At 44.4% G+C, this 25,353-nt stretch overlaps 1 protein-coding gene across 1 annotated transcript; it reads right to left on the bottom strand.

Annotated features, from left to right (window-relative positions):
- Window positions 1-1,602: 1,602 nt before the first annotated feature.
- Window positions 1,603-4,245, bottom strand: LOC147002055 (small ribosomal subunit protein eS27-like). Its single transcript, XM_085844730.1, has 4 exons — window positions 4,093-4,245; window positions 3,329-3,437; window positions 2,580-2,690; window positions 1,603-1,794 (listed from the first exon to the last, which is right to left on the bottom strand). Exons 1-4 carry the CDS (start codon window positions 4,096-4,098, stop codon window positions 1,766-1,768), a joined length of 255 nt encoding a protein of 84 aa, XP_085700856.1. The 5' UTR covers window positions 4,099-4,245; the 3' UTR covers window positions 1,603-1,765.
- Window positions 4,246-25,353: the final 21,108 nt, after the last annotated feature.

Raw genomic sequence — 25,353 nt, 5'->3', positions numbered from 1 at the left:
TCATTTTATCTCCAAACTTTAAAGCACAAATTTCCTTCTTTCCTTACATCACAAACCAAAATTACTAGAGCTTAATTCAATCCTATTTTGACATTATCCTGTCTTCTTACACTATATACATATATATTCTCAGTGTGTATATCTATGTGTGTGTATGATTTGCCAGTCCCCAAAAGTCATACTTTGTGGGATACAACTTTATTAGTTCAGTTTAGTAAAATAAGTCACATGAAAATATAAAATGGGCCTGGGCCAGGTGGTGGTGGCACATGCTTATAATCCCAGCACTGAGAAGCAGAGGCAGGCAGATCTCTTGAGTTGAAGGCCAGCCTAGTCTACAGAGTGAGTTCTAGGATAGCCAGGGCTACACAGAGAAACCTTGTCTTGAAAACCAAAGGCCTAGAAGTACAGCTCAGTGATAGAGCTAACATGCCTAAAATGTGCAAGGGCTGGTCTAATACAGCTACAAAAATAATCATCGTTTCATTAGACAATTTGACTGTGAGGCATGGTGGCACTAGGAAGAGGCAGGTGGATCTCTGTTGATTTTTAGGCCAGCCTAGTATATAAAGTGAGTTCTAAGATAGAAAACGATGTTACAGAGAAACCCTGTCTCAAAAAAACCAAACCCACAAAATTTGACTACAAACCAAGAACAGTGTATTACTCAAAATACAAACTGAAAACCAAAGGTGGCACTATAAAACTACTCTCCTATATTCTCATTACATTCACAAAAACACAACACAGACAGGACTGGAGCCTTTTGAGCTGGGTCAGCACAGCAGTGGCAGCTCACCTCTGTTGCTAAAGACTAGTCAGGACCAGACATACACACCTTAGAAGTGTCTGAAAGCAGGCTTGGCTTTCAAACCAAATCTTCAGGGCTTTTATTTCCATTCTGGAAATACTGGGGATTGAACTAGAGTCTCCTGTGTAATGGGCAAGTGCTCTACCACTAAGAAACAGCCCTGGCCCTAATTCCTTTCTTTCTAATAAAGTTTTGGTACACAAGAAGACAGGTTCAAATATAAAAAATGAGCCAGATGTAAAAGACGTAAATTGAGAGTATTTGCCATTGCGAGACAAAAGTCAAAGAACATTTAAGCATGGATCAGAACAGGAACATCATGGGTTGAAAGAACTCTGCCTATGATGTGGAAATTGAGCTGTAATATCCTAAGGTACATTTAAGTACACTCAATGCAATTAGAATGATCTGAAAGTCAAATACTTAGGGTGTGTGCACTCTTGAAATGGGGCTCAAACTAGTCAAAATACACTTTTAAATGTTTTAACTTAGATCACATTCACAGTACAACTAAATGTATAGCATACCCACATGTGCTTTAAAAAAGAAAAACGGGGCGGGGGGCTGAGAGATGGCTCAGTGGTTAAGAGCGCTCACTGACTGCTCTTCCAGAGGTCCTGAGTTCAATTCCCAACAACCACATGGAGGTTAACAACCATCTATAATAGGATCTGATGCCCTTTTCGGGAGTGTCTAAAGACAGCTACAGTGTGCTCAGTGTGCTCACATACATAAGATAAATAATTCTAAGAAAGTAAGAGAGAATTAGAGAGTGAGAAAAGCAGAGGGAGGAACTTGTCCATAATTAAAACTTTATTGAAAAACCGACACCAAAATAGGAGATCATTGTTGTAGACTTTATAAAATCAAACAATAATTACATTGTCTCGGTAAAGTAACTGAAGTTGATAAGGCTTTCTGTGAAAAACACAAATTCAGGAACTTCATAGCTCATTAGTGTTGCTTTCTTCTAAATGAACAGCCTGCAAAGGAATCAGAAGAGTGTATTAAACATCTTACTCTATCTTTGGTGTGATTTTAGTGGCAAAAAGTACTTTTTAAATAAAAAAGTGTTAGAAATCTTAGATTAGATGTAGGAATGTTAAATTTTAAATAGAAAACAAGTTTCTGAATATTATTATGACTAATATAAATTTGCTATAATAACTGCTGTATGGGTTTATCCTGACATAAACACAATGGTTACTTGTTTTCAAATTATACCATGGAATCTATTTAAGACCACAAACCAAATTCAATAGTTCAAACTATTTTAAAGATTCTTTTTCCCCAATTCCTCAGACCCTTTCATCTTCAGTCTCCCAAAAAAGTAACTTTGACTAGAATTCTCTGCCATGGAGACTTTATTTGCTAGCAGGTGCATACAAGCTTCCAATGGCATGGCATGAAAATAAGTTCTCTGTGTAGCCCTGGCTGTCCTGAAATTCACTACATAGACCAGGCTGGATTTGAACTCAGATCCACCTGCCTCTACCTTAACCTTGGAGCCATCTCCCTAACCCTGAACTGGGGACTCTTTAAAGAGCCCACAATAAAACATTTAAAATCTCATTACCAGGTTTAAAAATGCCATACCAGCCAGGCAGTGGTGGCGCACGCCTTTAATCCCAGCACTTGGGAGGCAGAGGCAGATGGATTTCTGAGTTCGAGGCCAGCCTGGTCTACAGAGTGAGTTCCAGGACAGCCAGGGCTACACAGAGAAACCCTGTCTGGAAAAACCAAAAAAAAAAAAAAAAAAAAGCCCTACCTTCTGTGAGCCTGGCTTTTCCTCCTGTGGGCTGGCACAACACAGTGGAACAACCCACACAAAGAACCACGGTCTGCGCATGGCTGAAAACTGTAGTGATCTTGTAGCAACCTAGAAGGGAAAGGAAGGGGAGCCATACAGTAAAAACTTGAAAAGCAGATGAAAACACAGCCCCAGCTCTTCATTTTTCTTGATAACACGTAAAGTACATGTCGTTTATATATTAAGTGATGTTTTAACAGAACTTAAGTTTAACAGAATTTCCTGTAAATTCTATAAACAATTATTCTAGAAGTCACTTAAGTTTTTTTTAAGGTGAAACATTAAATTTAGTATTCCAGAACCGTTAACATTTCAGCATGTAACAGACATGTCATCTGTTTCAAGTTATATCTTCAGTGTAGTGTTTTACTTTTAAATTCTGTTTCCATTTCCACATTTTAAGAACTAAACAGTCACATATGGTATAGCAAACACATCAGACAGCAGTTTGAGAATTAAGAATCAACATACTTTTATTGCATTGCGAAAAAGAAAATTCATCATCTTAATGATCAGCGTAAAGACTTTAGTCAACCTATCTTTACCTGGCTCCCATATGTTTCTACTAAGGTTTGAGTATGTTTCTTTAAAATGACCCTTGCGACAATTCCGTGTTGTCATTTCTATTCAGCAGTGGATTCTGACTTATTAAAGTGTGGATCTTTTCTGAAACGTCCTTTAGGTCAGGAAAATTTGAAATTTTATACCTGGGCATTTCACATCCATGAAGTAAGAATTTGGGCTCTGAACCAGCCGTTTCTTCTTATGTTTTTTCTTCTCCTCTTCCAAGGAAGGGTGTAATAGATCTCTAGCCAGCTGTGGAAGGAAACATATTGTTACTGCTGGAGTCACAGTACATGGGTGGCAGCCCGAATCACACGAGGAACGCAAAGCAGGAGCAACAGGCACACTCCGCAGAGGGGGAACTTAAGACGCTAACTTTTCAAAATAGGGCCACTTTCACCCACACGTTGCCAGTCCTTGTCCTGGCACTTTACGGCGCTCGGGCAGCATATGGGAGAGAGAACCCCCTTTGTCGTTCGGCTGGGTAGCCATCAAAGCTAAGTAAAAACCAGCGTCTGGCTCGGGCCTCCCCGAAGCCGCAGCGCAGCAGATGAGAACAAGGCCGGGATGACCTCAGCCCCGGGGCTCCACATCCAATGGCCGGCACAGGGCTGCGGCATGCTCGCCCGGGGTGGAGTGAACGTGTCGGCAGCTGCGAGGGCCGTTAGTGACCCTGAAGCCCATGGTGGGCTGGGAGCTGCACCCCACGGGCTGGAGGCCACTCACGCGAGCCCGGACAGGGCCCGCCACGCCACGCCGCGCCGTGTCGCCCGGGCAAGTCTCAACAAGCCCGTCACGCCCCGGCCCGCAGGAGCAAGAGAGGCCGCGGGCTTAGCCGCCTGCCGAGGCGCCAAACTAACAGAAAGCCTGAAGGAAAGCAAGCCCGAGCCCAAAATCAAAAACTCACGGGCATGGTGACGGCTCCGCAAGCGCGGCCGCTCCAGGTCGCTGAGACGAGCTGCTACCTTTCGAGCGCCCCTCAGCAACTTCCGGGATAGAGGCGGCGGGGCGGAGTGGAGAGGAACGGGGGCGGGGGCGACCGCTCTAGGCTCCCGTCTCGGTGGTACGGCTCCCGCCCTGACCGCCCGGCCAAGTCCACTGAGGGACATTTAAATGGCTTCTGCGTTAAACTCCGACTCCACCCTGGACCCAGGCCGGGCTTCGGAGGCCTGGGCATTAGGCATTAGAGGGAAACCAGACCCGAGGCTGCAACTAGCCTGGCCTCCCCTGTTCATTGTGCGGGGCAGCGGACAGGGGGACACACGGAACAATAATCTTTGTTCTTCGCTGTATTACAAACAGGATAGGCGGGCCTGGGAGGAGGGGGCTGGCTCAGCGCTTAAGAGTGTGTGTTGGTTAAGAATGTGTACTGCTCCCGCAGACGATCTGGGTTTGGTTTTCAGAACCGAGCCAGGCGGTTCGGAACTGCCTCAAACTCAACTCCAGGGAGATCTGCAGGTCTTTTCTGATCTCTATGGCAGTGCACTCCCCATGTGCGCGCGCGCACACGCACTCATAATTAAATTTAAAAATCTGATTTTGGGGTTGGAGGTGTAACTCAGCTAATAGCATGCTTGCCTTACCTTCATGAAGCCTTAGGTTAAATCCCTAACACCACTAAATAAATAATTTTTAACTAGAAAGATCCCACTGAAGGGTTGTGAAACAAACTCCTAGTCTTGTGCCTGTGCCTTCTAAGGAGTGAGACTTGAAGTTCTGCACAGGATAGGCTTCACCTCCAGTTTGCTTGCTCTGAAGTAGTTTTTAAACAAATCCCATTTGCTGCTGTGTTTGATATGCCGAGAGTCTCTGTCTCAAAAAACATGGTAGGTGGCACCTAAGAAAGAAACCTGAAGTTGACCCCTTGGCTTAAACACACACACACACACACACACACACACACACACACACACACACACACCATTTATAAGCTTCACTCTAAGACTGTCCTACCTCTTTGAAAAAAAAATGTATAATACTCAATTTGCATAAAGCAGAAGAAAATTAAAACACCGCATTCCCTCATGGAGGAGTGCTCACTCAGTAAGTAAGAAACCCTGAGTTTGATTTCCAGCACTGGCTACATCTAGGGGTATGGGGTGCACTTATTATAATCCAGCACTTGGGGTGTAGGCAGGAGGGTTGGAAGTTCAAGATCATCTTCAGCCATACGGGGCCATCTCTGGAACACCAAAAATGAATAAACTCTAAGTCAATACTAAATATGGTCATATAGATAACTATGTAAATTATTATGGGTGTATGGGGAAAATAATGGCCCTAGAAATTCCAATGTCTCAATGTCCATGGTCTGTGGTTACTTGACGAGTACAGTTAAGGCTGCAGTCTGCATGAGATGCCTGCCCTAGTCTCTGCCATTTGAACACTTGAGACCCAGTTGGTGCAGTTTAGGCTTAGGAAGCTTAGGAGGTGTGGCCTCATTGCAGAAAATATGTCCCTAGAAGCCAGCTCTGAGGTGTTAAAAGAGTTACATTCCCAGTTTGCTCTCTGCCTCACGCTTGTCATTTAAAATGTGACTCTCAGCTTGCTGCTCCCGTTGCCATGCCTACCTGGTGCCACACCTCCATGTTATGATGGTGATGGATTCTTACTGTTCTGGAACCATAAACCTAAATAAACCTTTCCATCTAGAAGTTGCCTTGGTCATGAAGTTTCTTCACCATAATAGGGTGGAGGTGGGGATGGCGATGGGGGTTGGCAGTGTTTGTTTGGGTTTTGATTTTTGGAGATAGGGTCTTGCTATATAGCCTCAAATAGCCTCAAACTCCTGATCCTACTCTCTTAGCGTCCAGCATGCTGGGATGAAGGTGTGTGCCAACACCATAGCAGACATTGCTACCTACGTTGAAGATGGAGGAAGGAGACATCGAGTCAAGGAATATGGGAGGTTGGTACAAGCAGCAAACCAAGGGAGTGAATCTCCAGAAAGAATCTGCTCTCCACGCTGCTCAGTTTCAGCCCTGTGAGATCTGGGTCAAACTTTCAAAACACAGAACTTTACCGTTATGCATTTGTATTGTTTTAAACCACTATATTTATGGTAATGTCTTACAGAAATAATAGCTGAAGGAAGGAAGACCTGGGAACTGGTCTTAACTTTCACTGTTTTCTTCCCTTACTGCTACTTTTCACAACTAAACAACATATAAAGAACCTTTTTATAGAGAAGGCTTTGGCTATATCAGGATTTCAATCGTGGGACCTGTGAGATGGCTCAGAGGGTAAGGTGCTTGCCACCAAGCTGGTAACCTGAGTTTGATTCTGGGAACTCATGGGTTAGATTCCCTCGAGCTGTCCTCTGACTTTAATAAACATTCATGCAGTGTTGGCACACATAATAAATAGTGTTCAGAACACGTGTTTAATTTCAGATTGTGAGGCGAGAAAAAGAATTAGGATTTTCTGCCAGATGGTGGTGGATAAGTTATTTCTCCATCGAAATGAGTCCATTCAAGTCAGATTAGAATATATAAAGATAGGTTTATTGGGAAGCAGCTTACTGGTCCTAAAGAATTAGGCCAGGGAAGGGGTGTGTGTGTGTGTGTGTGTGTGTGTGTGTGTGTGTGTGTGTGTGTGTGTGTGAGAGAGAGAGAGAGAGAGAGAGAGAGAGAGAGAGAGAGAGAGAGAGAGAGGGGCTGAGGGATGCTGGGAGAACCTGAAGGCCAGGTTCATTTTGGTATGTTAAATGCACCTCAGCTGTTTGTCTTGGATCTGAATTTCAACAGTGGTGGTACCTTTCTTTAATCCCAGCATTCAGAAGGCAGAGGCAGGCAGATCTTGTAGCCTGGTCTACGGAGCAAATTCCAGGATAGCCAGAACTATACAAAGAAAAGCCCCTCAAAAATTATTAAACATTAGGGTTCTCTAAAAGGATAGAGCTGAGAGAGAGGTGGGGAAAGAAGGAGAAGAAGAGGAGAAAAGGAAGGGAAGAGGAGGAAAATGGGGTGGGGGAAGGGAGAGGGACAGAGAGCAGGGAGTGGCTGGATAGTCCATCAATGACTGTCGTCATGCTAGAGAAACTGAGAACGCAGTGGCTTCCCAGTTCAGGAAGCTCACTGCCTTAGAGTCACAATCTGGAAAATGAAAGTCTGGAAGTTCCCTGGAGAGTCTAAGGTACTAAGTCTAACTTAAAAGGCCAAGGAGTCTAGAGTCTGTCAGACAATGACGGCAGCATGGCCATACCCACTCAGAAGGAAAGTGGCATACGGCCACAGCCTCCGTCTCGCTTCTCTTTTTATCCAGGCTGGAGCCTGCTGGAAGGTGCAATTAAGGGTGGAACCTGCAACCCAACCCAGTCAACATCACACATGGCAGTCCTCTGTGGGCAGTCCCCCAGTGCACTCCCCACCCACCCCCACAGTGCATTTCTTCAGTCCTTGCCCAGTCTTAATCTAGTCAGTAAACAATGTCAACCCTGCCCCTGGAACCCCAGAATGTGACAGACCTGAGGCTCTTTGTGTTCTATGCTTGAAATGTACAGGAGGATGCTAACCATTGTTAGGGCTTAGCCATGCAGGCCGTTGCTGCTCTGCAGACCAGCAGCATCCCATCAACTTACTAACCATTTAGAAACAGAGACTCTTAGGGCAGTTTCCAGGATCTTCAGAGCCAGAATCTGAATCTCATCACATTCCAGCGATGTGTGTAAACATCCCCATATAAGAAGCCTTAACCTAGACTTCCTGTGTTCTTTGTTCTGTGTATGGTGCAGAGGGTGTGACTTAGGGCCAGGCACATGCTGAACACATGCCCCCTGAGCCACACTGCCAGCCACACACTGCCTCTTTCTGGAGTCTTTTTTACCTTTAAAGTGGGAATGTCAGATTTTTGCTACTCCAGGGACAAGAATATTTCTCTTGATGGGAGCAAGAGAGCATCCACCTTCCCCTGCAAGGGGCACCTGCTTCTCATGCCAGCGAGTCCTGCCCTCCTGTACCATAGGATGCTGGACATTAATGGGACATTAGAAGCATCAAAGCAGCGGCACCGGACAATTAAATGAGAGATCCTGTGACTGTCTTTAAACACCTCTCCGGGTGATTTCTATGTGCAGCTAGGGGTGAGAGGCACTGCTGTGAGTTTTCAGGACACAAACAGACCCTCATCCAAAACAAGTGGCACTTGATGTTGGACTTGCCAACCTCAAGAACAGTGAGTGGTTTTTTTTTTTTTCAAGTATCTTCTATAGTTCTTCTTATATAGTCTTTATATATTATTATTATTATTGGTTATTTTATTTATTTACATTTTAAATGTTATCCCCCTTCCCAGTTTCCCCTCAGAAAATTCCCTATCCCATCCCCCCTCCTCCCTGCTTCTATGAAGGAGCTCCCACACACACACACACACACACACACACACTCTCACCTCACCACCCTAGCATTCCCCTATGCTGGGGCATCAGGCCTCCACAGGCTCAAAAGATTTTCCAACACATAACAAGGACACATGCTCGACTATGTTCATAGCAGCCTTATTTATAAGAGCCAGAAGTTCAGTACCCCCCCCTTTTAAATGTTATATATAAATAAACCCAGTCAGATGTGATGGGTGTGGCTGTAATTCCAGCATTTGGGAATCAGTGGCAGAATTACTGAGAGGGTTCCAGGCCAGCCTGGGCTACAAAGTGAAACCCAGTCTGAATAAAAAAACAAATGGAACTTTAGTAGCCAGATGAGATCTCCTAGAATCTAGCCTGCCAGCCTTCCAGGGTCAAATCTCTGGCCTTCTCCTCATCTCCCCTGCCATCTCTGCCTGCAAACCTTCTGTCTGCCCAAGCCACCAGGGAAGAAATGGAGCTACTTTGAGTCATAGGAAGGCACTTCTCTCCAAGCTTCTGGTGATCCCACAGCCCATAGGAAAGATGCTTTAAGGTCAGCATAAACAAATGGCTGGAACCTCTCCCTTTGGTGGACTCTTATTGCCTACATTAATCACTTCTTAATAACCACTGCTGTTCCATGCATACTTTGTCTGTATTCTTTTGCTTAAAATTCCACATGCCACTCAAAGGTCAGGGTCTGTTCTTTCCTCAGATGCTGGCAATGAGCTGCGCAAGCCTGCCACTTGACACAGCGACTCGATGGCTGCTCTTTGTGGACGAGCTGTGTGGTTCGGCTAGAATCTTTCTAGTTTCAACCTTTCTGGATCTTTCCTGGTGAATGCCGTTTATTATGCCTCCCTTAATTTTTTGGATGAAGAAAAAAAACCCAAAAACCTCTGAATTCTGGGTAGTCTTCAGTTAATTCACTTCTAGAACCGGGAGAATAATCTGTACTTGTTTGGGGATTGATGACAACACAATGAATGTGGCTTCTTCTCTTGGGAATTGTGCATAAACAAAATAAATGGAATTCTTTCCAGTTTTCCCTTAGCTAGAAGCTGATCAAAAGGCTGTAGCTAAAGGGCTCAAAGTGTTAAGTAGAATGAATGGTGCTTTCATTATTTACAACGAAAAACTCCACTATTAATGGAATGTCTGTAACATACAGAGGGCAGACGATGTAAACCCCTCTCTTGGGAGCATGGAGACTTAACTGAAAGCTATTTTCTTGACTATAAAATGAAGTGTATGTATGTGTGTGTGTGTACGGTTATGCATATATGTGCGAGTGCACATATGTATGTGCTCATACGTGTGCATGTGTGTACAATGTATATGCACATGTGTGTACAATGTATATGCACATACATGTGCATGTGTGTACAAGCCAGAGGTCGAACTGTGTAAGTTCCTCAGGAGCTGTCCATCTAGTTTGTTGAGACAGTGTCTTTTTACTGGGTCAGTTGGGATGCCTGGCTGCAGAGCTCTGGGGATCCTCCTGTCTCCCCAGTTCTGGGCTTACAAGCCTACACACCATGCCTGGCTTTTTATGTGGGTGCTGGGGATCATAGGTCCTCATGCTTAAGTGACAAGAATATTGCCCACTGTCACCTCAGTCCCCTAAAATAAAAATAATTTCATAAAGTGTCTCATCAGATGAAACAGTGCATAGCATAAGCGCTTAATAAATGCTAACTACAATTCATTGTGCTTGTTGACTTTTTGAGAGAGAGAGAGAGAGAGAGAGAGAGAGAGTCTACATAGCCCTGGCAGTCCTAAAACTCACTCTGTAGACCAGAGTGGCATGGAACTCACAGAGATCCATCTGCTTCTGCCTCCTGAGTCCTGGGAATAAAGGCATGTGCTACGACCCAAATGCTTGTTAACAATTGAAAAAACTAGCTGGGGAGCTGGTAAGATGGTTCAGTGCGTTAAAGTACTTGTGATGGGAACCTGACAACCTGAGTTTATGGACTGGAAGGTAGAAGGAGAGGAACAACTCTACAAAGTTGTCCTCTGACCTCCACAAGCATGCGCATGTACATATGCACACATTCACACACACAAATACATACATACATACATACATACATACATACATACATACATACAACAAATAAAAATAAATTTAAAATTAAGATCTCAGCTTGAGCTAGACCTCCTGGTGGTACAGGCTTATACTCTCAGCCACTTGAGAGACCTGGGCATAAGAATTGTAAGCTCAAAGTTGCATGGGATACCGAGTGAATTCAAGGCCAGCCTGAGTGATCAGAGACCCTATCTCATAACTAATTTCTTGTTCTTTTTCAGGACTAGATCTACACCTTGTGACACAGTGCTTGTCTAGTGTGCATGAAGCCGAGGCTCGATCCCAGTACTGAAGAGGGAAGAAGTGACTTAGGCCTCTACATCTTACGCTGTTGATCCAATGTCTTTACATTAGCTCCACCTTAAGTAACGTTGTGAATATTTTCCATCTGTATAAAGAACGCATTTCATCAAAAGAAAAGAGACTGTTCTTTCAAGTTCCAGTAGGTGGCGCCAGGAGCTACTTGTCCTACATGTGCTGGCCAAGAGAGAGGTAGGTCATCTTTGTTTCAGGAGACCTCCAGGTCTGCCTGGTCTGTGCTAATGACTCCACACATAGCTATGTAAACAATTTCCTTCAGACACAGTCAATGGGTACCATCGGTTTTCCTGAAGAAGGTATACAGTGTATTAGACAATTGATCATGAGTTTATAATTTACCCTTAGTATCTTCTCCTAAATATTGCATTCATCTGAAACTAGTTAACTGAATTAAAATTACTTAACTTCCTCTTACACAAAAATGTCTCTACATGAAACATGGGGCATAAACATGTCAAATTATGACGATGTCTTGTTCAAGCACCCAGTAGAGGCTTGTTGTTATGAATGAGGGCAGCTGAGCAGGCAGGCTTTTTATAATGTATAATCTCAAGCAATGGCATTTGGCAAATGAGTTTGTGGCATGCAAGTTCTATGCTGGTCCATAGTTTTTCTCATTTCTGTTGTGTAAATAATCCCATCATGCTGATATCGAACTATTGAAGGCCAGAGAGGGCACCAGATCCCCTGGAGCAGGAGTTATAGATGGTTGTGAGCTACCTGACATGGGTGCGGGGAACCAAACTGATTCTCTACAAGAGCAGCAAGCGCTCCTTAACTGATAAGGCCACTCCTCCAGCCTCAGAGGACTGGTTTTGAAGGGCACAGAAGCCTGGTTAAGGATGAAAGCCTAACCATCAAGAAGCAAGCTCTGTGACAGGGAACTGGGACTTGCTCTTGTCATCAAAGCAGAAGACAAGAAGTCAATTCACAGTAGCCTGTGTCCCCTGAACTACTGTAATAGGCTTCCTCAGAGCATTTAGCTAGACACAGGACTTACCTTTGAACCTGGGGCAAGGCCATACCTGCATGTCAGAGTCAGAGTCCCTGAACTCGGGCCTGATCAATTGTTGGAGAAGCTGGAAAGGATTTGGATGCTCCTGTTGGCTGGTGTCTGTCTGTCTGTTTGTTTGTTTGTGAAACATACATGATCAGTGTCAGCTGGAGGTACAGTGGAGATACAGATTGCCCTATAGAAAAATCCCAGGCTAGACAAAACCCTGAGTGTAGCATCATAATCCCACCCACTTCCCTACTTCACACGAAAATATACCAGGAAATGACTAGATGAAGAGAGAGCATCGTTCCAGGATAACTGTAATTTTTTTTTTTTTTTACCTCTAATCTTACCATCAGGAATTACCCGTGTGCCTGCCACTGTCAGGCCAGCATGACAAAAAACCCAGGGTAGCCATCAAGCCAGGCCAGCGTGATGCAGCAGATCCCTGGCTTGGCCCCTCTCCTTGCCCGCCTATGGGCTTAGCTCTGGCTTGTTGAATTTCAAGTAAAAGAGACTTCTCACACTTGCCTGAGCCGAAAGTGAGCTGAGCACTGGTCATGTGCCAGGGCCAAGCCCCATGGGAGTGGGAACAAAATCCTCAGAGGCCGGCCACTGGGAATGGAGACGGCTATCCTCTGGCTGCCTCCTTTAACCTCCTAGGGCAACCTAGTTTCTCATCTCTTCTCCCCGATACTTTGGTCTCTTCTTTCCATAGCCCACTTGCCCTCGCTTCCTTGTGCACACACTGAATAAGGCCTCACCTCCCTTTTATATGCTGTCCTACTTCTGAGGCCAACTGTGGCTGACCAGAGTTCTCTGTCCCAATTCCAAATGTGGCAGAGAGAGAATCATTGTCTCAGTGTGGCTCTACAGTGTCTGCCCCAACCATCTGTGGCCAGGGCAGCAGAGATACTTGAGGTGATAGTAGCTCCTGTAGAGGGGCCTGGGGAAAGGAGGCATAGGTCCAATGGAACCCCACAAGGTACTACTCCTTCCTAAGCATTGTCACCACTTCCTGTGGTACTGAAATCCTCTCTAGACTGTCCATTGCTGTTCTGTCTTCTCCATGAAACATAGGATGTTAATTGAATATAGTTTGTTTGTTGATGGCTAATGGTGGGGGGCTCAGTGGGGGGAAGGATTCGTTTTTCTTGAAGGGGATGGCCACAGAGAGTTTGAACATGCTCCAGTGACTATATGGATAACACAAATTGGACTTTTTTCTTTTTTTTAATTTTTAGGTTTGAGGGGATGGGCAGAAGGTCATTGGGGTAGAGGGAAGACCTGGAAAATTGGGAAGTGAGAGTGATCAGGGAACATTATGTGATATTCCCAAATAATCGATACAAATATTATGTTTAAAAATCTCTACAAAAAAAAAAACAGGCTGTGTTCATGTGGAATAATCAAATCTGAAGGTGAAGCATGGAAGGATGAAAGTGTTGAAATGACAATGGCAGGCAATGCTAAGAACTCAGTTGACAAGATCTAAGTGTTCCCAGCAGCAGGTTCTACAACTTACAAAATGAATATGCACAATACCCAAGCAATTCATTTGCAAAGAGCCTTTTAACACAGGGCTATCAAGTATATGTGAGAATTGGTTCAATCGTACTTCAAGGAACCAAATAATAAAATCTGAAATTAGGGGTGAGAGGCAGAAAACCTAGAGGTCCTGATCCCAGTGGATTCCTGCCCCAGGTATAAGACAGCATTAAAGGAGCTATGGGCCAGGTTTTAAAACCCGTTTCTATATTTGAAAAGCAATTGAGACTCCTTTCCCTATAATCTGTAATTAATGATGACAAGAGGAGGAGGGGTGAGGAGGGAGAGGAGGCAGAGGGAGAGAAACAGGCAGAAAGATTTCCTATGCAATTGTTTTGTGTTAGATACTATGCTAAGTACTTCACGTGGACTGTCTCATTAGACATTTTATTTTGAGACAAGGTCTTATGAAGCCCAAGAGAGATTTTTGCCACTGGCAAAATATCCAGAAGAAAGGTCCTCAGAAGAGAAAAGGCTTATTTCAACCCCTGGCTTCAGAGGTATCAGACCATGGCCAGTTGACTCCATTGCTTTCATGCTGGTGTTGAGACAGACCACCATGGAGGTGGCAGAGTATGACAGAGGAAGAGGCTCGCCTCATGGCAGCCAAGAAGCAGAGAAGGTCAAAAGGGGCCTGGGGACCAGATACAACTTTTGAGAGCATGCGCAGTGTGTCATTTGCTTTTCTCTTGCTGTGATAAAACACCATAACCCCCAAATCAAACTTAAGGAAGAAAGAATTTCTTCTGGCTTCTGGTTCCAGTGGAATAAGTTTTCATCATGACTATCAGGGATAGCAGTGGGGTCAGGAAGCTGAGTGCTCCCATTTCCATCAAATACAAAGTAGGAGGTAAACAGGAAGCACAGCCAGGGTGTAAACTCTCAAAGCTCCCCTCTAGTGATGTAGCTCCTCCAGCCTTGCCGTCAACTAGGAACCAAACATTCACATGCTGGAAACGATATGGGACATTTCTCATGTAAACCGCCTACTTAGTGACCTACTTACTCCAACATGGCCCCACCAGCTACCAGCCTACTCATCTAGGAACTCATCAATGGATGGGATGGACCCATTGATGAAGTGTGTGCTCTTGTGTTCCAGTCACCTCTCCGTTGCATCTCCAACTGGGGCCCGACACACAGCATGTGAGTCTCTGAAGATATTTAATATCCTAACCCCCAAATCCTATAAATGTGTGGAAGTTACAACGTACTGCTGCAGATGCATATTGTTAGATGAATTGTGGGGGAGAGGTAACATTCTCATTATGGTCAAAGGAATGAGCAGTTCCCAGTGTGACTCTCAAATGGACCGGCATGACTTCTGGTAAACCAGATAGCTCTGTCCTTATGAGTTCCACTGAATGAGATCCCCATAAGACACAGGAGTAGATCCCCGAGGGCCCTGATCCCTGTTGCCTGTGTTCAGTACACAATTGACCCAGACAAAAATACTATCAACGTGAGCTGCCAGCTGGAACAAGCCAGAAGACTACTTGCCAGGGAGATCAATGGAGATCACTTTGTCTACCAGTCTGATGCTTTCGATCTCCGGGAGCCTTCCAGAATAGCCTGGAGTCTAAATGGATGCACACTGTTCTTTTGGGTTGTGAAAAACAGCTATCACCTGCCACTAGCTGGACTCAGTGGATCTTGGTGCTGCCTGCCAACCAGACACGTGAGACGTGCACTGGTTTCGTGTTTGTGCCTCTCTATTACCAAGCCCGCTTTCTGTCCGGGAAACGCACCCCTGTGAACAGGATTTGAAGGCTTAGCTGTGGCAGCCATAAGCAGGATGCACTCCAAATGTAGCCGACTTGGAGTGAAATAACACTACTGCTCCTTTTCATTTATGAACAACTTTACATCACAAAGCCCATCCCAATCATCATTAATTAAACCTGCCACTCGTCGCCCTCTGAAGCAGGGCTGAATTAGTCTGCTCATTTCACAGCTGACAAAGCAGATAGAAAGGCTCAGGGATTTGCTGAAGTAAAGTGGGGTTCAGTCCAGGAAACCTGGCCCCATTCCTCCTCTCATCCATCCTGATTTGCCTAGAAGAGGCCTTTAGAATGCTCGGTGCTTAAGTCCAAGCAGCTTAAGGAACTCGGCTGGGAAGAGGAGCTTGGGGTAGCAGCAGCAGGGCAGCCCAGAGCATCAGTGTGGACCTTGAACTGCCTGAAAATAGGCATGTCATATTTTTAGTGGTTCTCAGTGAATTATAAATACATAATCCTCTGAGTTTCTCCTGCTGGGACAGAAGCAGGGTGTTAGGACCCCATGACGAAGTGATCTGCCACCTACCAACACGTTAATATTATTACTAGATCCTCTTAGTTGTCTCACTGTGTCTGTGGGTTTCACATCTGCAGATCCAACTGGCACATTTAGAGACACTTGGAAAAAGCAGCGCCTACACTGAACGTGGAGAGTCTTCTTTTGTGCCATTGTTCCTTAACAATAGACTAGGAGGACACTTATAAGTAATCTAGAGATGACTGAATGTTCACAAGAGACAGTGATAGGAAAATTCTGTGCTATTTTATATGAGAGACTTGAGTATCCATAGTTTTTGGAATCTGAAAGGGTTCCAGGAACTGATTTCCCCACAGATCCCAAGAGATGGTGTAGTGGTTTGAATATGTTTGGACCAGTGAGTGTCACTGTTTGGAGGTGTGGCCTTGGGGTAGGTGTGCCACTATGGGCATGGGCTTTAAGACCCTCTTCCTAGCTGCCTGGAAGCCAGTATTCTGCTAGCAGCCTTCAGTTGAAAATGTAGAACTCTTAGCTGCTCCTGCACCATGCCTGTCTGGATGCTGCCATGTTCCTGCCTTGATGATAATAGACCGAACCTCTGAACCTGTAAGCCAGCCCCAACTAAAAGTTATCCTTATAAGAGTTGCCTTGGTCATGGTGTCTGTTCAACAGCAGTAACACTCCAACTAAGACAGATGGCTATACACTAAAACTCAGACTCCGCTGGGAACATAGCTCAGTTGATCAAGTGCTTGGCGGACATGTACAAAGCCATATATTAGTTCAATTCCCAGCACTGCATGAACTAGGATCATGTTGTAATCCTAGCAGTTGGGAGGTGGAGACAGGACAGTCAGGAGCTCAAGGCTATCCTCGGCTACACAGGGAGTTTGAGGTCAGCCTGGATTAAGTGAGGCCTGATCTCCTAAATGAATGAGTGAATGAATGAATGAATAAATGAATGAATAAAATGAATGAGTAAGCTCTCGTAACCAGTACTTTTAAGACAAGGGTTAATAAATGGGTGAACACGGAGAACCACAGGCTGAGGTGATGGCGCAGTGGGCAAAGCACTTGCCTCACAGGTGTGAGGATCAAGTTTGATCTGTAGAGCCCACGTAGAAAGCTGGGTACTGTAGTGCACACTTATGATCCTAGAGATGGAGTGGGGGGGGCGCGCGGAGGCAGGCAGATCTCTGGCACTCACTGTCCAGCCAGCCTGGCCTACTTGGCAAAGTTCTAGGCCAGTGAGAAACCCTGTCTCGAACAGAATGTGGAGGGCACCCATGGACTGACCCTGGAGCTTGTCTTCTGAGCTCCACGTGCACACGCACGCACAGGCACCCACATACATATACAACAAACAGAAAAATACAATTTTTTAAATGTCAGAAAAGAAAATACAAAGAATACAACAGTAGTGGCTGGAAGATAGGACCTATCTACAGACTCACTGTTTTTCTGAATCTGTGTGTTTCAATGTCAAATATAGAAATGAACCTATGTACTAGTACATATAGAACTCTACATTATAGGGCAAGTGTCTGAAATGAAGGGTCTAAAAGTCCGAGTTTTTAGGCATTAATTAGAATTCATGGTCTTCCACCAAAAATACATCAAGGAGATTTTTTTTTTGATAAGCAATACTATTCGCATTGCTATAATTTAAATTTGTTAATAAAACCCAATCAAAATTAATTTCGAATTAATATAAACATTTTTATCTTTGTATGCGTAATATATGCTAGACACTATCTTAATCATTTAAGATACAATGTGAATCTAATTCACCCACTCAAGAGATTTAAATAATTCATCTCTAATAATATTTCATCAGGATGATCATTTTATAGGATTTCAGATGCCAGTATAGGAAATTAACCTGGGTATGATGGGACCCTCTGACATAACTTATAACTCATCCAAAAGACAGAATAACAGGAAAGGAGAAAAAAGCAGAAATACCTTAACTACATGACATTAGTCTTGTTTCTAAAACCGCATATAAAATGCTCACTGAAGAGTCAAGGTTAGGTGTTTGGAGATGGCTCCCACTAATCCTGAGGATGGAACTTAGCTCCCCAGCACCCACGTAAACGTCAAGTGGGTGTGGTCGCTTGCCTAGAACACAGTGACCAAAAGTGGAAACTCCATCTTCAGGGAAAGCTGATAGCTAGCGAAGCCTGTAGGTGAGCTCTGAGGTCAAGTGGGAGACCCTGCTTCGGCATGTGAGGTGGAGAGAGGTTCAGGAAGATAGACAATGTCAGCCTCTAAAAGAGAGTTGAGGGGTTTTGGGTTTTTTTTTTTTCTTCTTTCACTGTTGAAATTTTGGGTAAACATGTTTCTTTATATGTTGGTTTTCGTTAGTTTAGTAGCTGGGGACCTCAGGCCCTTAGCTGAGGGCTGACCCCTGTGTGGATATGCTGGTGGTAGAGATGACAGCAGGAGGTGTGACCCAGGGACTAAGCAGAACCCAGGAGTTGGGGGCTGGTGTTTTGAGTCTTCAGTCAGGGCTTCTGTCCACTTTCTGGATAGCTTCCTGTAAACAACATGATTTTTATCTTTGACATTGGGACTTCACAGTCTGGTATCTTGGTATCTTAAATGAAGGGTTTAGATGAAACCAGTTTCACAACCTATGTTCTGTAGAACATAGATCCCAAGTGATCTAAAAGGTGCAGTGTGCCACACCCTGCTGTGGACAGTCTCCAGGAACCTCAGTGTAGTAAAGGCTCTGAAAGTCAGGTCTGACAGAGCAGTATCATATATAACACCATTTCTCAAAAGGTTCTGGCCACGAAACCCTTTCTCTTATCACAGGCTAACATCTGCTGATTCATTCAGTAACTTAGGTACACACTTTGAGAAACACTGCAATAAACTGGTGTAATTATATCGGAAGCAGAAGACCAGCTGAAAGATGAGTGGTCCCCTGAGGACAGGTGGCCCGCCAGGAGTCTCAGTCAGGGACCACACCTGGCCACTTCTGCTTGTTGACTTCTCACCTTCTGTATTGTGACAGCTGCAACTAGGGAAACCGCTCACCGGAAACAGCAAAGGCAGCAGGAATTGAGACCTGAAGACAACTCAAGTCAGGCACTGGGATTTCGGATTTTGTCTAAGAGTTCATTATTTTTCTTGTTGCAGTGACAAAATGCCTGGCAATTGCAACCGGAAGAAGGGTTTGGTTTGGTTTGCATAGTGAGGGTACAGCCTGTCATGTTAGGAAGGCATGTTTGCAGGAGCAGGAGGCAGCTGGTCACATTGTATCCATAGTGAGGAGGCAGAGAGAGAGAGAGAGAGAGAGAGAGAGAGAGAGAGAGAGGAATGCGGGTGAGCAGCCACCCTCTGCTCTTCCCCCCTTAAATCTGGAATCCTGGCTCATGAAATGGTGTTGCCCACAGTAAGGATGAACCCTTCCACCACAATTTATCCAGTCTCACAGCTCTCTTACAGACATGCTCAGAGGTTCAGTTCCCTAGGTGATTCTGGGCCCTGTTGACTCTCACAGTAACCAGCACCATTCAGCACTATTAGTTGAAGAGACTAAGGAGTAGGAAACCTGATGGTAAATAGATACTTTTTCTTAGTAGGAGGAACTGAACCCAGGACTTCACATGTGCTAGGCCAGCACTCTACCACTGAGCTACATCCCTAGTCCTAGAAACATAGTTTCTAATGGTATCTAGTTTTTAACTAATGGCAGTATTATCGAACAGCCAGCCACAATCTAAGAAGTAATTGAGAGGAAAGAAAGGAAGGACCAGAAGGATGGCTCTGTGGGTAAAGGAGCTTGCCAAAAAGCCTGATGACTTAAGTTCAGTCCCCAGGACTCACATGTCAGAAACGGAAAACCAGCTCTTACAAGTTGTCCTCTAACCTCCACATGCGTGCCAGGTTCAAAGCCCAGGGAGCCGGCTCCTATTGACTTTGTTTGGATAAGGAAATTCAGAAGAACCTTTGATCTTTTTAAATGGAAGCATTAAATATTAGTCAAGAGATTTTTATTTTTTTGCTGCAGGCCTGTGGGTTTTAGGGCCCCACATTGGTTGATTTTGGTCAACTTGACACATACTAGATGACCCACAAGAAGAGGGAACCTTAACTGAGGAACTGCCTCCATTAACGTCCCAGCTGCCTATGGGATGCCTGTGGGGCATCTTCTTGCTTAATGATTGATGTGGGAGGACACGTGGTCCAGGGTGGTATAAGAAAACAGGCTGAGTGAGCCAGGGTTTCTGTTTCCGGTCCTGCCTACAGGTTTTTGCCGTGAGTTATTGCCTGGGCTTCTCCTGATGACGACCGTGAAGCGGAAGTGTGAGCCAAATAAGCCCTCTTTTCCTCAAGCTGCTTTGAGCTAGTGTTTTGCCACAACAACAGACACCAAGTCGGGAGAGGCCCAGTATCTCAGATAATATGTGTGTAGGTGTATGTGTAGGTATGTGTGGCTTATGTTCATCATCCATGTGTACACATGTGCATGCACATGTATGTGGAAGCCATAGGTTAATATTGGATGACCTCATCTATTGCTTTCCACCTTATTTTATTTATTTAGCCAAGGCCTCACAGTGAACCTGGGATTCACTGATTGGTCTGAACAAGCCGGCCAGTGAGCTCTGGACAGCCTCCTGTTTCCAGGCTTCCACTCCAACTAGGTCCTCATACCTGATGCTACATTATAAACACATGCTGCCTGCATCTGGATTTTACACCTAGCTTTTACATGAGTGTTGGGGTTCCAAACTCAGGTCCGTTTCTTCATGCTTGTGCGGCAGGCACTTGGGCCTCTGAAGCATCTCTCCAAGCCTCACATAGCATCTTTTTCACTCTAGCTTGAAACTGCCTTGCACATCATTTCACGTGATCTTTGCCTCAAGTTAAAAGGACACAGGACCTGGGGAGAAGGCTCAGTTGATGAAGTGCTTGCTGCTCAAATATGAGGTTAAGAGTCCAATGCCTAGGACCCACGTAAAACACCAGGCACACTAGAAATCAGATCTCTGGGACTTACTGCCAGCTAGCTTAGCCTAATAGCTGAGTTCCAAGCCTTGTGGGAGACCCTGTCTCAAAAAATAAGGTGGAAGATAATTGAGAGAAACACCTGACATCTACCTCTGGTCTCCACATTCATACACATACACACACACACACACACACACACACACACACACACACACACACGGCCCATATGTGAACATGTATACACACACACACACACCAACACAGTCCACACATGAACATGTATACACACACACCACACACACACCAACACAGTCCACACATGAACATGTATACACACACACAGAGACACACATACACCCCACAAATAAATTTAGGCTTCTGTTTCTTCTCATGCTGTTTTCTTGTAACAAAAATTCTTGGGGTTGTGAAATAATGGCGATCTCTCTGCAGTCCCAACTGTAGTGTAGCCTCCCCCGAAAGTAATTAAAGAACCAGGCCATTTGCATTCCTTTTCTCCAAAACCGCTCTTGAGTAGCAGATGGCACACACAAATGTTTTGCTCTAGAGACATATGGGAACCTCTCTGTTTCATAAAAGCCTCAATGAATATTAAGCTAGTTGCTGCGGAATAAGATGTGATAATCCCCTAAACAGGCCTAATTAGGTCATATAGCTCCTTGGGTTACAGAACATAATAGGTGGAAATCACGATGTGATTGGGATTTCATTAACAGTGTTTTTACATCTGAGTGTTCCTGATGGTGCCAAAGAATTACCTAGTCCCCTTTATTTCTTTTACAGTCTATCCCGTTTCGCTCATTCTTTTTCTAATCATAAAAGAATTTGGCTTGATTTTTACATGAACTTTTCAGCTCTCTTTGGACAGGGAGAGCAAGGGATTTCAGAAAAAGAGAGGACATTTTATCATAGATTCTGGAATAATCCAATGCGTTCTCTTATTACAATTCCTTGCTGTTATTTAATTAGTGGAAGAAAAGCCTTTTTCTTTTTCTTTTTTCTTTTTCAGGAAACCATTATCCATTCTGAGCCAAACTGGAGGCAGGAATTTGATTAGATTTGACTCAAAATACAAAGCAAAATTTGAGTGAGAAATAGATAGATAGATAGATAGATAGATAGATAGACAGATAGACAGATAGGTGGACAAACAGACCATGCCTTTGTGTCTGCCACATGTGTATAGTTTACCCACAGTGGCCAGAAGAGGAGGTCGGATCCCTTGGAGCTGAAGTTTTAGGCAGTTGTGAGTCATCCAGCATGGGTTGGAAACTGAATTTAGGTTCCCTGGAAGAGCAGCAAGTACTCTTAATGGCTGAGCCATCTCTCCAGCACCAGAATTCAATTGTTCTCTTTAACCCCATAGTTTAGCAATCCAATAGATCTTTAGTAAGCTAATAAGCCATTGCCATCTCAGAAAGCACTGGAACTCTACAGTCTGCAGAAAAAGAGACGTGTTCTGATAACCAAGTCATACAGTAAACAGCAGGATGTATGAGGTCTGATGAGCCACCTTCCTGGCACTAGGGCCTGTAGTAGACCCAGCAGAACTCTCAGGTGACTTGATTCTGTCAGGGGTGTTTGAGTGGCCCGGGAGACCAGTGTCTGTAGGACCAGGCCTTCAGCCCTAAGGTTGCCCGGTCTAAGAACCTTAGTTTCAGAGCAGAAAGCATTGAGCGGATAGAAAGGGTTAATGCATTTCCCCCCATGTCTTCTCACAGATGAGGCAATGGAGGTATAAAGGCTGTTGTTCTTGTTGGGGACAGAAGCCAGGCGACCCAGTGACAAACTCTCAGGGCAGGCGTGTCAGAGCCCGGCAGTATTTAACCGAATCGTAACCTTAGTTGCCTGCTGAAGCCGAGTACGACGGGGCTTGGCTGTCCAATGGTTTGGTTAATCCTGGCTTTGGACCATCCAACCTCTCCCCAGGGAGGCCATGTTCTCTTCTTCACAGTTAAACATCAGTCCTTCTGTTTAAGAGAATGACAAGAGGAGCCTTGTGCTCCCTCTGCTTGGGAGAACTAGATAGAAATGTCCCAGTGTGTCCAACCTAAATATATGTCCAATGTCCTCTCTGGCCTTCCTTCTGTCTCACAGAATTATGTGCATAGGGAAAGGTTGACCCCACTCTCAGTTCTAGTGGCTTCAGCCAGTCGACTTAGGCTCTTCTCTTGGGCCCTTGATTGTTTTAGAGAAGGGCGATCAATGCCTGAAGAACTCAGTATCAGAGCATGAATCCACACTCTTGGGGAAGAGGGTTGTTTCTTTTCTTATCTGTTTCAATATGGAAGCTGGGAGGCCAGAAGTTTCAGGCAGACATGTTGCAACCACATGATATGTAGCTGGCCTATTTGAAGTAAGTACTACTTTGAAGAAACAAAGAGGCCCAGGCGTGCCATCGGAGCTGCTGGATTAAGCATCTTCTGTCGCTAGATCTATATCTGACTCAAGGCCTAAAATGTTCTTTTATTCACTACTGTAGTATCTCTATACCTGTTAGGGCACACAGCTCTGTTTTGCTATTGGGTCAACGTCCATTTAAAGTTAGCCCGAATGACTTTCTCAGGCTGAGGTAGAATAGGATCAGTGGTAGAACACTTGTGTAGTATGCATGAAGCCTTGGATTTAATGTCTATCACTGCAAGGAGAAAAAAAGTAAAAAAAAAAAAAAAAAAAATTACAAGAGGCCAGCAGGATGGCTCAGTAGGTAAGAGTGCTTATCATATAAACATGACACCCCGAGTTCCATCCCTGCACTTTATAGTGGAAGTGGAGAACAAACTCCTGCAAGTTGTGCTGCTTTGACACAAAATCCTATATTGTAGAAATACTTAGTTAATTAAAGGAATGAAACTTCCTAACATTTTATTGTTAGAAACATTGTTATCACAAAAAGAAATTAAGTTAATAGTGATTAGAATGGATTTCTTCAAGTCTCTCTTGGAGTAGAGAGCTGAGCCCTATACTTTAGGCATGATAGACCATACCCCGCCTTTCTGGAGCTAGATTCTATCCAGAAAGAACCACACCAATTATTGCAACTTGGATGCCTTTTCTATTGTAGGTGGCTAAGGCTCTGCCATTAGCCTCCAAGAAAAGTTTTGCCTTTAGCTGGTCATTGGCCTTGGCCCTTGCCAATATTCTAGGGGCCCCTTCCATAGCGAGCATCCCTCAGTTACGACTACTGGCCCAGCACTGAGGGATGCATGCTATCCACCCATCCCCTCCACACCAGCTTTGTTACAGGAGGCTAGTTTTGTAGAGAATTATTGGGCAAGCAGATACCATAGTTTCACAACTCAGTTCTTGATATAGTATCTGACTTTACTTAACAATCGCATCAGGTGATATTATTTAAATCTCACTGTGCTTTGGCATTAATATTTGGTCAATCAAGATAGAAGACTGAACAATCAGCACAGATGCTCAGATATTAGAGGCGAACATCCAGCCAATGAGAACGGGAGCATTCAATGGAAATTAAAAACCAACCAATCATCAGAATGCTCCCTTGGCTCACCCAGTATGTGCCAGCAAAATGTCTGCTCACACTTGTCGCTCAGCCTTTCATAGTTCCCTCACCCCTCCACTAGCTGAGAGCAAACTGAGGCCAGGTACCACCGGACAGATTTTTCTGTGACCTCCAGGTGGCCTTGCTGAGCCGGCTTTATAATGTGAGCTTAATGAATATTTGTTGGAGTAGACATTATTAACCTGGTGATTGCTCAGGAAATATCAGTGGGTGGAAGAGTACAGCTTGTCCCTCTCTGATGAGGATAATTATAGAATTATACCAGCAGAATATCACTAAACAAATGGAGTGTTTTTAGATGACACACAGGTGATAAAGGAATTGGTATTTTTAAGGGCTTATCTTTCGGTGTGATCTTGACAGACTAGAAAAAGAATATATAATCAGACTGATTCCTTAAACACAACAATGAGTAGTGTAATTACAGAACGAATAACAAATACAAAGTAGAGTATAAATAGAAAGATACTGATGACTCTCAAAGGATTTTAGCTAAAAAACCCCCAATTCTCCCTAAAGTCTTTTTGTTTTAAGTTAGCTATCCTGGTTGGCATGACTGACTGATGTTTGTTTGTTCATTCATTCAATAGCTTATCCAGGTTCCTACTATGTGTAAAGTGTCCAGTGGGGTATCCTGGGGATTCAAGAAATTACTGAAGTCTCTTTCCTCGAAGAGACCCAAGATTGAAGGGAGAAGACAAAGAAGTATACACATTATTCCATTACAGAGAGAGGACTTACGTCACTGCTGAGTCATCAAAGAGGACAGTGACTATGAAGGACATCTTTGTAGCCCACCGGGACAGCTGTGCTCAAGCAATGGCAGAGGGCCAGGCCCCAAGAGTAGCTGGCTGGAAGCTTCAACATGGAGGTTGCCAGCTCATGGCTCAGAAGCCCCTGGCCCTGAATATCCAGGTTCCTGTAAGCACCTGGGTTCTTAGAGAAAGCATCCAAGGAGAGGGGGAATTCCCAGCGTGGCCAATTTCTACTTTGTCAATTACAGGTCTCACCCCACATTTAGTTTCTCTTAAGAAAACATTTCTCAAAGTCAAGTGTCATGTATCAACACATCAACATTCTTAGGCTGGGGAGATGGCC

The sequence above is a fragment of the Mus caroli genome, unplaced genomic scaffold, assembly GCF_978045245.1.
Source record: "Mus caroli unplaced genomic scaffold, Mus_caroli_1 scaffold_11, whole genome shotgun sequence".
NCBI classification, from domain to species: domain Eukaryota; kingdom Metazoa; phylum Chordata; class Mammalia; order Rodentia; family Muridae; genus Mus; species Mus caroli.
Note: the sequence above shows the minus strand (reverse complement) of the source record. Positions and strands in the feature narration are given on the sequence as shown.

What these genes read in the sequence shown, in the direction of transcription:
- LOC147002055 (XM_085844730.1), bottom strand. An exon ending in CATGGATGTGAAATGCCCAG is followed by an intron (nt 2,691 to 3,328) that starts GTATAAAATTTC and finishes TTTCCCTTCTAG; the next exon opens with GTTGCTACAAGATCACTACA. An exon ending in AAAAGCCAGGCTCACAGAAG is followed by an intron (nt 1,795 to 2,579) that starts GTAGGGCTTTTT and finishes ATTCCTTTGCAG; the next exon opens with GCTGTTCATTTAGAAGAAAG.